Source organism: Gadus macrocephalus, chromosome 11 (assembly GCF_031168955.1).
Source record: "Gadus macrocephalus chromosome 11, ASM3116895v1".
Classification (NCBI taxonomy): domain Eukaryota; kingdom Metazoa; phylum Chordata; class Actinopteri; order Gadiformes; family Gadidae; genus Gadus; species Gadus macrocephalus.
The window spans coordinates 8,613,919-8,627,059 of NC_082392.1; the positions used below are offsets into that span (position 1 = coordinate 8,613,919).

The window sequence follows — 13,141 nt, forward strand, 5'->3', positions numbered from 1 at the left end:
TTCACATAAAATTGTACCCAGTTGATTCTGATTATAGAACAATTTAATAGAAAAACCAACACTGCGTTCCTCTTAACAGGACATATACAGATCCAGTATATTTAAATATTTGTGTTTCTATGTGATACCAACTTCAATTTACATCATTGTAAAAACCTGGTTAGAGAAGCCAGGGGATGAGAACAAGACAACGTGGTCACCAAAACTCCACTCTTTAGAAATCTAAATAAACTGTAGACATGGATTTAATGTACACATATTGGCTTACAATGTAACAATAAACTTTAAGTCTTATGAACATCAATCTCTCATCCCTTGGACTCCAATAATGGTCCACATTACATACATACTAACTTTTGATTGTTAAGATAAGGGACAGTCTTCTTGATGTCCTTATCTTATTTAATTAAATGGCCATTTTTGTTTAACCTCACTATGGAGTACAAAAGCCTGGGGCATAACCGTTTTACACATCTTCACTTTTATCCTAGAAAAACAAACCCTGATTAAACCATTTTTTAAATACCAATGATAAAAGCACAACAGACGGCTCCGAAGACCGCCGGCTGACCCGATGAAACGTAAGTGAAACATGGCAACTAGATCATAACATTACTATCATAAAACAAAAACACAATGATGGCTTTAGAAGTACATAATTCCTGGTTGTTAATTATTGCTGCATTACATTATTTCCAGCCGCCCAACTTAAGGTTACAAAAGGACAATCAAACTTGGTGGAAATGATTCTGCTAATCAAGTGTGGGTGAAAACACCCACACTTGATTAGCAGAATCCTGGGCCACACATGGAAAAAAAAAAAATGGTGTCCTCAACTATACTGCATGTACTCACTTGAAATACATTTATGGCATTTTTTATGCTGTGTATGGAGAATTTACACATTTGCGACAATCTGCATCTATTACTAGTCTCAGCCTCACTGGTAAACTAATTTAGTTAAAACCCAAACATGACTTGTTCCCTGTAGAGGGAGCAGTAGAAGGAAGCAACGAGGCGCTCTTTGAATGCAGCCGAGAGCTCCTGCACAGTACGTCTGAGACAGTGTGGGGGGGGGGGGGGGGACGACGACACCGACATGCATATTTGTGTGCAAAACGAGAGAAATCCCCAAAGCTTTATGTCCCCATCATTTCCTGAGAGTTTCACATGATCGATTAGGTTGGATATGCATGTGTAAGAGATCACAACAAACTGCTGGTTTATCAAATGGCTGACAAAAAGCTGAGAAGTATCCAAGAATCCTTTCAATGAAAGTCTTTTGTGCGTTTCTTTCGGTCTCCGTAAGTGTCGGAGGGGGTAGGAAGATGCTACCATGCAGTCCATATATATTTCTCTGTGCGTGTGTGAATTTGTGTGTGTATGTGATTGTCCACATAACGCTTTATATTATTCACATATGTACAACATCATAGGTGGTTGGCTTTAGGCAGTGCTAGCAAAATAAATTCTACAATGGCCTTGATAATGTGATGATGTCCTCTTCTCGCCGCTCCTCCATTGTTCTGCTCTTGTTGTCCGCAGGCAAGATCACTGGTCCAAAAGGACATGGTGGGCAGGACAAGAGAGTGCTACTTTATAGGGGCAGTAATGGCGTGAGTGAAGGTGCGAGGGGCGAAAAGACCAATGAGGCAACATTGTAGAACAGGAGGGGTAGTGAGAGAGGAGGGTTTGGGGGGTATACATGGCATGTGGATGTCTTGACTGTTTCACTCGTTGAAAGAAGGGTAGATGGGAATCTCAAAGTCGTCGTTGTTGAAGCTGGCGGGTGGGTCCAGGATAGACAGCATGTCCTTCAGCGGGGGAGACAACGTTGTTAGGATACAGAGTAAGATGATGCGGTTGAGAGCGAGGGAGTAGTGTTAACAAGAGCTAGCCCATGGCCTGGGGCCAGGAGTGTCACCATGAGCCTGTGCGAAGAAGCCTGATGTGGGAGAGTTAATGTTTGGATTTGTTCAAATAAACCATTAAACATGTCACAAAGTCTTTCGCTCCATGTTTAAACGCAGTTAATTAGAACTTGGCGTAAGTGGCACTAGGAATTGTTTGGGGGCCAGTGTATTTAAGACGCATTTGTCCAACTGAACCAGCTGCAAACACACTCAAATATAATTTCCAGTGACTCACAGGGAACATGTCTTGCTGGTTTCCCTGAGCTTGAGGATGCTGCTCTGTGTGGTTCTGTGCATGTTGCTGGCCTTGCCACTGGGGCCATACAGCCTCCGCTGCCTGGGTGGGGAACTGGGCTGCAGACTGTGGGCCACCTGGAAGAGACGAAACAGCTTACTATTGTGACGTGCTGCTCCAGGATTAAAAACAACAGCAACAAAAACAACAACAAAATAGAAAGAAAAGAAACCATCTACCATAACCGTTGGTGTTGAGGTTGGGTCGAGCGTTGATATGCGAGTAGTTGGCTCCACTCATAGTTGTCGGAGCAGCACCTGTTGGCATCTGGCCAAAGGAGTTGGAGGGGCCACCTACAAATCCACCAATGGCAGCAAATGAAGTTGACATCGTCTTTGCAGCCTGGGGGGCCACCTGCTGGACAGAATAAGAAAATACCTTAAAGGGACTTCAAAATACATACACACATACGTTCAAAATACCTTAAAGGGACACTGTGTAATATTTTCAGTCATTTATTACCTCAAATCAACGTATTCATTCATAAATAAGTCCTCATTGGTGTAAGATTATCTCTGCCAAAAATCTCACTTATCCTCCTGAGCGAAGAATAATTAATATGTAGTTACATAGGACGGGTAAGCTTCATGGAGGCTTCCATGTTCTTCCGGTCTATGAACTGCCGAGAGGGACAAAAAGCACTACGTGGCCCAGGAAATAATTACTCATACATCATTAGCATACACTAATGATTCAATGCAGTTTGAAATTTGTTTGAAATAACGAACCTCATCATCACTCGAATGACTCGATGAGGTAGTATTGGATGTCATGCTTCTTGGCACATACTGCCCACCGTAGTTTTTGAACAAGCGAGCACCATTAGTTTGAATGCAATATACAATTGTACCACTAGATGGGAGTAATTTTTACACAGTGTCCCTTTAATAAAAGGTGTGTCCTGGACTCAGATTTAGTCTAATCTCATTTATCAGGCCAGCCGCCAGACCCATCGTTGCTTGATCGTCAATTAAAAAATCATATATTATTTTATATTTTTACACACACACACACACACACACACACACACACACACACACACACACACACACACACACACACACACACACACACACACACACACACACACACACACACACACACACACACACACACACACACACGTCAGGGATTTCTAATTTTGTGACTTTGCGTCGTTTAAATGCTTGAAAATAATGATTTGGCTTCTTGGTGTCCCACAGCTGTGGTTAGGCGACATCTGCATTACATTTTGAAAGAAAATATATAGGCTTCTATTAGCCTTCACAGGCTCATATAATATTCTGTGAGATCGTAACGGTTCTGAAACTGAGACCAAATCCGCAGACGCATCGCAGACCGAAAACAGAAGTGATGCCTGTGATTATTTCCCAGCCAAAAAGTTTGTGAACGTTCAGCTCTGCTTGAAACTCATCTAGCGTTCTTCTTGTGATGTCGGGAGTGCCTTTAGGTCTGTGTAGAACTCTGTCTGGGCAGCTGGGGACCGGGGCGTCCGAGGGATGGCTACGCTTCTCTGACACAGGTCGTGCGGATGGGTGGAACTTGTTCTTCGAGAGAGGGTTAGGGTTCCCGGAAAACTAAAGTAATACGGAATTGTGTGTGGATGGTGGGAATGTCTTTGCACCTCATGATTCGATTCCGATTATGAGGTCAACGATTGATTCTAAAACGATTATCGATGTAACAATTTTTTTTGTACATTTCCATGCGTGATTTTCAAAAATATATAAATCTGAGTTTTGTGATGATCATTAAAGACATCAACAGATTAATTAACTTATCTAATATTTTATTATAGAAAAAGCTTTTGTCACAAATATGACTTTCTATGAACAATGAAATAATCAATGCAGCTTGCATTACAACACAATATGGAAGTTATTTTCTTTCTAATCTTTCTTTTCTATGTCATTAAAGAAAAAGCTGCTCTTGAACTAGAAGGAGATTGTGAGTCTGGCTGTGAGTTTGCGTGCATGCTATGCGTAGGCTGAATCACAATCGTGTCAAGACAAATCAGATTGGCCAATACACACTGAAGATAAATTAAATAATTTAAAAAATTCTAAAATTATTATTTATTTATTTTAGTTCTGATTATTAATTTATCTGCATCGAGACGGAATCGTTCTTGGGGAATCGCGATGCATCGAAGAATCGATTACTTTTCCCCTAGTTGATGGTGAAGCTCCACCTGGGCAGCGGATTGTTGAATACCGTCTATTCTAAATACTTTAAAATGACATCCGATCATGACAAACCCTGCATCAATAACGAGGATATGGAAGTGTTTGAGTGATGATCAATTTAAGTTACAAGTGAATGTACCAATCACGTGGCACCATGTAATGGTATTGATAGGGAGAAGGCAGTTAATCCGGATCCCCACAAAATAAATGGAACCTATAGGCCTTAATTTGTGGAAGCCAAGCAATGCTGTGGTATAACTTAATTAGCACTCTCGTTCTCGGAACGATGTTGACTAAATGTATTTCTTTCAGAGATTCGAATCCCCGAAGATCCAAGCCCCCTCTTACAAAATACATTTGGTAATGAGACTTAAATCAATATGATGATTAAATATAAATAGGAATCCACTCAATATCCTCTATAGGGCATTTCCTAAAAAGCTTTGATTTGCTCAGATCAGCAAGCTGGTTATAACAGAGTGTGAGGCTGTGGGATTAGGAGCTCACCTGGTTGTTGAAGGAGGGCCTGGGGACCGCCCCCGGCTCAGCCACGGGCCAGCCCCCGGTCGGTCCACCCTGAAGGGGGTTGGTGGCGGCGGCCGGCGTGGTGGCAGTGGGAGCTCCGTTTTGACGGGACATCTGAGCCAGCATCTGACCTGCTGAGTGAGTCTGCTGGCCCATCTGTTGGACCATGCCCACGGGCCTGCCAAGCCAGACCACAGCAGAGAGAGAGAGAGAGAGCAGTGGTTGGTGTATGCGTGCAGAAACACAGGTTCAGACAGATCTCTCGACATGTCAAGAACTGTAGTTACTCGACTCACACACACACACACACACACACACACACACACACACACACACACACACACACACACACACACACACACACACACACACACACACACACACACACACACACACACACACACACACACACCTGTAAGCGTCACTGGGGCGGTTAGGGGTGAAGGTGTCGGCGTGAGGGTACATATGGGCTGTGGGGGTGGAGGGCATGTTCTTGGGCTGTTCCTGGCCGGGGTAAAGAGTCGGGTAAAGCTCTGCTTTCTCCAGGCTCTTAGTGTGGTCTAGCCCTGCTGCAGTCACAGCCTGCACCGGCATCTGTGGTTCAACACAAATATTATATAGCTTATTCAAACTCAAAAGCACAGCCCTCCGCAGGTTAAATATGATATTTTAGACTGACAATGTCAAAATACATATCTCTAATATAAAGTATAGACAGTTTCACTCTTCGAAATATCGCAGGAAATCAGTCAAAATTTTGTTGACAATGGATGTCATTTTGTCAAGTCCTTGACTTGACTTCTATTTGGATTGGCTTCAAACCAATCTAAGTGGTATCCTGCCATTGTGTTCAGCAGAGAGAAATACATCTTGATAGCGCCTAAAACAAAGCACGGTAAAAAAAACCAAATCTTTTACGTTATGAGATGGTCCCCTTGTATGAAAACGCGGTGTATACCTGCCCAGGAGACGTTGGGGTAGCGGCACTCCTATCGAGCCATCGTCCGCTAAATATTTCTACACAGGCGAATAACAAAGTACCCGTCCCTTAGCAATAGCCTAACTAAAATGCAATCCTCACAGATATGTCTCACGTTTCAAAAAGTTCACATGGATTAATTGATCCGGCTAGCACTAACAGTTAAAAGCAGGTTATAAAATAGTTTCTGTGGATCTCCGGTGTGAATGTAACACATAGATAGACTGTATAAAAATCCTGTTAAAAAATGTAAAGATATAGAAGGGCCCATACAAGCGAGAATACAATGATTAAGAGGAGCGGAGAGGAGGGGCTATTTACAGACGGCCCCAGCAACAATGTGTGGCAGGAGTGAGCGACCAAGAGAGTCTGAGCAAATCAATGCGCTACGTGTAGCTCCACATTTAAAATACAATTTTTACCCATTTTAATTACAAAAAAAAGAAAAAAGTGGCAGTCAATGTTGATATAGTGGCAGCTGTCACAATATCAAACACAATAAATAAATGAATAGGAAACACTGTGCACAACATACCAGACACACAGAGTACTAGGGGTGTCTGACCTGTGGAAGGGTGATTTGTCCAGCCTCGTAGCTAGCCTCGCAACCTCCACCTCCTTCTAGCTCCGCCTGCTGCTGCTGCTGCTGCAATTGCCTATCGGAGAGAAGGAGGGAGAGCGAGAGAGAGAGAGAGCGAGAGACAGATGGTGGAGAAAAGGGATGGAGAGAGGGAGGGGATTTGGGGACAGCAGAGGAGAGAGTGAGATACAGTATATCTATCACAACAGGTATTTTTTTCAGGGTCCTCCACCAATGAGCCAGAGATCCCAAACACCTGCCAACTGACGAAAAACAAACACACAACCCACCACCTGTCACCATGGCAACCGAAGAGAAAGAGGACAGAGGTAACGACAACGCTACCTTTGGAAAAAAAGTCAGTCACCTAAACCACAGGGGCAGTGTTAAGAGTTTCCCTCCATTTCTACCTATTCCATGATGCACAGAACAGCAGACATGCTTTTAAAAACATCAGCAGCTCTCAGGTTCTACAAGAGGGAAAGACTCCGATACCACTTTTCCACCAACAGCTAACAGGTTCCGTTCCGCCCGCCTCATGTTGACCGTTCTAAGCATTTCAAAATAAATTGGTTTCCGGATCCGAAAGTGGGCCCTCAGCCGGAACCCCAAAAATAGCAGGTTTTCTTGGACTGAAGTAATAAACCATGACCTCATCAGTGGGTGCGTCATGTTCTACAGGATGAAAACTACTGGTAAATTCCAGTTTTACGCCTCTCTACTGATGACGCATCCCTGATTCAACCGTTCCGCTCAAAACCAGTGGAAACGCAGACTAGTTTGGTTCATAGCACCAAGGTCCAGGAATCCTGAACTAGAGCTAATGTGGTGGAAAAGGGCTAAGAGTGAGGCAAACGATAAACAGGCTGAAGAGGTGCAGCAGTCGCCTTCAACCGAGAGCCAGCTCCTGCTCTCCAGGACGGTGGAGGAGCAGGGTGGGAGCTGGTCTGGTCTCACCTGCTGGCCACATGACCTGGGCTGAGAACCACAGGGAGGCCGTTTGGGCTGCCCTGCCCCAGGGAGGGGGTCATGGAGCCCCCCGGTGACGAGAGGGGGGCGGGGGGGTCCTGACCCGAGGTTCTACTGCCCCGCAAACATGAGCGGAGCAGAGGGGAGGGCAGGGAGTGAGTGGTTAGACTAGGATCTGACCAGAGGACACACTGCGGTAATTGGTGGGGAGGCACTGGGGGTAGGGGGGGGGAATGTAAAACAGTTTGTCAATCACATTTCTCCACAACAGTGGAACTTGACTTGATACGAACAGATCACATCATTGTCTTTGAAAAGATGTTTTGCAACTGCATTGCGCAATGCTGGACGTGGAGGAAACGGCAGAAGTGACTCACTTGACGTTGGCATTGGTACAGATGATGTACTCGATCTCCTCGGAGAAAGGGTTCTGGAAGGTGAACGAGCTGGTTCTCATCAAAATCCACTCTCTGGATTTGGAGTGGAACCGGAACATCACCGACAGTACCTGTCCCTTCAGCTTCACCACCTGACGACCAAACCAATAGTCAACTCCAGTGCATGATGGTGGTCTGCCATGGATCCCCCCACACGCCACCACCGCACACACGCTCCCACGGCCTACCTGTTGGAAGCTGTCTCTCAGCAGCCCCTGGTCTTCAGGATGGGCCAGCTCCAGAATGCTTTTCCCAAGTAACTCCTGTGAGAGGGAGCGATGACTTTTAGTGAAGGAATTGTTTTCCGTGCCCCGACTCATCTTGTCATGGAGGTCTCATTGTGAGCAGTGCAGTCCGGTAGCAGGGAGCAGCCAGTAAGACTAACCTGGGGCTGGTAGCCCACGGTGGCCATACAGCGGTGGTCTACGAAGGTGAAGGTGCCCTGGCAGTTGTGGCGCGAGATGAACTCCACGGGGACACTGATGCTGTTGATGTCCAAGTCGCCCGGGCAACAGGTCACCTGACACGGAACAGGGAAGAAAACTTGAACATGCGTTTCCCTTTCAGTTGATATTATGAATGAAGACAGAGAAAACGGTTGGGGGGTTTAAAGGATAGTCTCCCTTTTGTTCTAGGGAGTTCTCACACAGTCATCAGACGCATTGGGCCCGTCCTACCTGTAGTCTTCCGATGGCAACGAGACAGTAACGACTACCCTGAGTGTTGTCCACTTCTTCGTCGGTTAGAGACACTCCTAGCAGACGAGCACACATACAAACGCACGCGTCACATGCCGCCGCCTCTCATTTATACAGATGAGTAGGATGCCATCCAGCATTACTTGCGCTTCTGTTCCTCAAATCTAAAAAGAGTGTTACCTGTAGGAGGCCATGACTTAATATATCCGGTACAGTGGACCACTACATACTGCTGCTCTCCTTCTCCCGCTGCTCCCAAACCATTCCTGTGATGTAAAGTCAGTTCAGCTATCATAAATCCGCCAATTCGACATTTTTTATATAATCAGATCTTAAATCCATCCTAAATAATGAAGCTGCCAAACCTTTCTTAAAACAACAGATATTTAGCCTCCTTGAGCTCACCTGTTCCTATTCCTCAGGAAGTTGAGTCTGTTCATGGATAAGGGTTCCACTGCACACGAGCCACACCTGGAAGCACAGGCACACACCTCAGTAGGAGACAAAACACACATCTCGTCCTTAGGGGGGGAAACGTGTACTTGGGTAAAAAGGGACCCGTCAAGCAAACCACAGACCATTACAAAAATATAAAGTCTGTGCTGTCTCGCAGTAATGCATTGTTGAGGACTGCAGTTTCCTGCACGTCAGGTTTTACAATAATGACCGCCCGCCAGGAAAGCCCCTACTTCCAAACTGAAAGTGACATTTTTAGCACCGAAGTGATTCTGGTGGTTTATAAAAAATAAAATCCCACTTCTCAATAGCAGTTTATGCAGTTTGAAAGTCCCTTCTTTTTTAAGTTAGAAAGATATTGAACAAATATTAAAGGTCTGAAATACAGTGATGTGACGCGGGGGACTGGAGAAGTGATCGTCGGTACGAGTCCCTCGTATTTGGCAGGGTATACGTGGCCGGGCATTCAGACCGTCGGGCAGCAGCACTCATCTCTGGGTCAATATTTCAACACAATAGGCGAATTACTAGGTACCCTACCAACAGCTTCACTAGAATGCAATCAACTGGATGCATCTCATTTTCCCCAATGGATATAATATAAAAATACTGTATAGAAGTGTATCCTGCTAGCTCTACAAGAGTAAAAAGCAGGGTAAAAAACTGTCATGGACAACTTAGCAGGCATAAAACAATAACAAATTGACAAACAAAACTGAGATTTTAACTAAATTATTATTTATCTATCCCAGCTGCCCGGATGAAGCCTCTGCAAGCACACACATATCCACCAGTACACACACACACACACACACCTCATTCTGCAGATGAAGGAGCGACGGGCCCCCATACTCATTCTGACTGAGGACTGGGGGCTCTCTTTCTTCACCGTTCCCGTCTTCAGGTCCAGCATACGCCCTGAGAGAATCAAGACAACGGGCAGGTGGGACCTCAGACAAACCACTGGTCTAATGAGGGGTCAGGACTGTGTGGAATGGTTTCTGGTCGGCCACTGGAAATTAATCTGAATGGGGTGCCTATTAACGTAACATCAGTGACACTGGAAGTGGGTCAGCAGGAATGAAAAACAAACAAATGTAATCATATATTGAATAAGTGATTTTACTGCATCTCGAATATGTGGCGTTTCTCTACCTGTGGTGTTCTCTGCTGTCGAGAGCTGCTCCCTGAGCTTCTCCGTGTCGTCAGGGTGGAGCTGGTCATAGAGGGAGGAGCCCAGCCAGTCAGACTGGGACTGGTTAAGGACGGGGGTCAGGGAGTCCGAGACGTGAACGATGCGACCGGTTTCACAGGACACCACAAACAGGAAGCCGTCAGCCGCCTCCAAAACCAGATGCTTCAGTTCCTTCAGACAGAGGGCGGGGGAGGCATTCAGGCTTAGATGGGGAACTCAATGGGCCGAACCTAATTCATCTCAATACAAACCACATGCTGAAAATACACGTCTATGTTATACTGCTACAATACAAGATGGGTAATCAAGAGACAAGGACAACTGGGGACTAAACTACGAGGCTCAAACACATGCCTCATGAACCACACTATATAAAATATCACAAAACAAACCACTTGGTCAAAAGGGATTCTCCCAAACCTGGTCGGTGAGGAAACATGGCTTGTATGTGCCGTCTGTGTTGGTGGTCCCGGGCCCTCTGAGAGACTTCATGTGCGACACCGCCATACGCAGGATAGTGAGCTTGTCGGGTTTGCGCGCCAAGGCACTACAGGTGGGCACCATGTCGGACAGCTCTGTGATGTAGGCTGTCATCTTGTTACGCCTCCGCCGCTCGATCTCGCTGTGGTTCTCCCTGGGGTGAGAGAACGAGGGGGGAGAGGCGGACGGGTGACGGAGAGGAGGGGCGGAGATGGGGGGGAGGGGGGGGGAGAGAAGCAGTCGGGCAGGTGGACAACATGGAGGAGAGGTAAAGAGTTAATGTTGCAATGTAAATATGCAGATTGGGAAGAAGTGGGAAAGAGGGAGAGCATGATGTTGTGAAAGAAACAATGGATGCCCTTAACTAATGTGTATTCAATGATATTGTATAATGATAGTGGCGAAGCAAGAGAGCCTGAACTTTTAAAGCCAGCCTGAGTGAGGAAGAGAGGAAGTGCGAAAAAATTATCTTCAGTTGTCCTGAGAGTAGAAGAGAAGAGAAAGTGAGGTAGAGAAAAGGGGAGGGATAAAGGTGTGTTGCTCAAGAGGTAGAGATAAAAACCAAAGTAAACCAAAATCCTCAACACACAGAAAGACACACTTCTTAAACAGTAGATAATAGGGCAACACAGGATGGGAGCTGGCTAGCATCTCCTTATATGCAAAGCTGCGATCTTCATCCAAATCCCTGGCAATTAAATCTGCCCCCTAAAATACAGGCCAATACTAATCCTAACTATACTAAAAGGGTAGAAGGCAAGCTGTGTGTTGGACTAAGGGGAGGAAAGTGCAGAGCAGCAGTTTGATAAAGGGACAGTTATGGATACAATACACAAACCTTGTATTTGTAATGGTCCTACCTGGCATATCTCTCTTTGTCATTGGAGCCCCCTGATTCGTCATCACACCTGAGATAATAAAGTGATTTTACAAAAATTAGCTCGAATTACATGCTGATTAAGCAACAACAATAAGCTTGACAGGCATTCCCTCCTACCTGAAGAGCTTGTTTCCTTCATCATCGTCATCATCTTCATCGTCGAAATCTGGCCTATATTAATTGGGGTAAAGGCTCTTATTAGTGGCATGAATTTTAAATATTCGAAGAATAATGTAGCCTATACACCAAACGAGTGAATTATTCTTAACGAGTAATATGAGGTTGCATAAGTACATATGTTGCATATAGGTACAAAAAAAGAATATCGGATTATTTCGGCTTTGATTGTAGGGATCACTACCTAACCAAATGCGGCAAAATAGAGAATATTCTGATAAAAATGTAACATAGACCGTTCTTAAGACTTACGCTGCTCGTCTTTTAATGGCTCCTTTCGGCACAACAGCTCCGACAGTTGCTTGGGCGCCACTTGGGCCCATACCCAGATTTGAATTAGGTAAATCTAATCGAAACAAACATTGATGTGCATTAATGAAGCCATTTGTTCGACTAATCGACTTCGACCTTTTTCATGAAAACCCGTCAAATACAACGACTTGTTTTTAGGTATGATACTAAAGTATTTGCAGTAAGTTAGTCCAGTTTAACAACCACAACATGTTTTCAGTGGATGTCCAGCTATCACTATCAAGCTACTAATTATCAAGCAATGTTTTCATGTCTGAATGCCAGGCAATGTTAGATGTTTGCTAAACTGCCAGCTGGCCAGTTCGGTATTATCTCTCCAACTTGTGCAATCCCTGGCCAGCCTGTGAAACACAGAACAGCTCTGACTGGGAACCATTATCCTCGCAACACAGCTAGCTGAGGCTGTCACGCTATCACAAGTGTCATATTTAGATACACAATAAACGCATCTGGCAAGTTGACAGCAGCATGATCGTGGAAGATTTTCCTAACATGAGCGTCACGTTACCTGGGTTTGGAGAAGGAATGTCCATGTCGGATAACATAAACAACCAAAACAACTTCAGCTACGGCAAATCCCAACAAAAAAACAGGGTTAGCTCGGTGCTAACTAGTTTCCTGTCAATGTTCTGCTGGCGCTCGAGCCTTTATTTTAAAAAGGCCAAAATCCAACGACATGACAGATAGCCTACTTTTGACTTTGACAGCCCTGACTGTTCAAATTCTGAGAAAGAGATACTATATGTTATTTACTGACACTTTCTCGATTCGCCCCGGTTTAAAGTCCCTAGCTATCCAAGATGGCGGGTGGGAGCGCAAGCCAATGCAAGCCGCTACAATGTATCCAGTTCTGCTCGCGCTATTGGACGGCCCACAAGTTGGATACAAATGACGTACAATGGGGCACGTCCAGATTTTCTCAACCACGCTGATATCATTGGTTACATCCATGAAGGTTTTTAATGGATATATTGTATTAGCTACATTAAATTATATACGTAACAAATTCACATTACTCACATTTTTGTTCTACTCGGGTCATTCCGCCGAACCGAAACT

At 44.9% G+C, this 13,141-nt stretch overlaps 1 protein-coding gene across 4 annotated transcripts; it reads right to left on the minus strand.

Annotated features, from left to right (window-relative positions):
* Positions 1-25: 25 nt before the first annotated feature.
* On the minus strand, positions 26-12,931 carry arnt (aryl hydrocarbon receptor nuclear translocator). Of its 4 annotated transcripts, none has more exons than XM_060065057.1 (20): positions 12,591-12,931; positions 12,023-12,116; positions 11,711-11,764; positions 11,574-11,621; positions 10,654-10,867; positions 10,194-10,404; positions 9,854-9,956; positions 8,988-9,053; positions 8,763-8,848; positions 8,562-8,638; positions 8,270-8,404; positions 8,073-8,147; positions 7,825-7,976; positions 7,436-7,561; positions 6,464-6,554; positions 5,332-5,513; positions 4,902-5,097; positions 2,388-2,562; positions 2,149-2,285; positions 26-1,814 (listed from the first exon to the last, which is right to left on the minus strand). In XM_060065057.1, exons 1-20 carry the CDS (start codon positions 12,625-12,627, stop codon positions 1,731-1,733), a joined length of 2,343 nt encoding a protein of 780 aa, XP_059921040.1. In that variant the 5' UTR covers positions 12,628-12,931; the 3' UTR covers positions 26-1,730. The 4 variants fall into 4 exon arrangements, with proteins under 4 accessions (XP_059921040.1, XP_059921039.1, XP_059921042.1 ...); XM_060065056.1 differs by having other exon boundaries at positions 2,388-2,565; positions 12,591-12,930; XM_060065059.1 differs by lacking the exon at positions 7,436-7,561 and having other exon boundaries at positions 12,591-12,929.
* Positions 12,932-13,141: the final 210 nt, after the last annotated feature.

Excerpts from the sequence above, each read along its gene's own strand:
- arnt (XM_060065056.1), bottom strand. The coding sequence starts at position 12,627 with ATGTTATCCGACATGGACATTCCTTCTCCAAACCCAG. Across the intron at positions 10,868-11,573 it reads GACAAAGAGAGATATGCCAG|GGAGAACCACAGCGAGATCG; the intron begins GTAGGACCATTA and ends CTCTCACCCCAG. Across the intron at positions 8,849-8,987 it reads TTCCTGAGGAATAGGAACAG|GAATGGTTTGGGAGCAGCGG; the intron begins GTGAGCTCAAGG and ends TTTACATCACAG.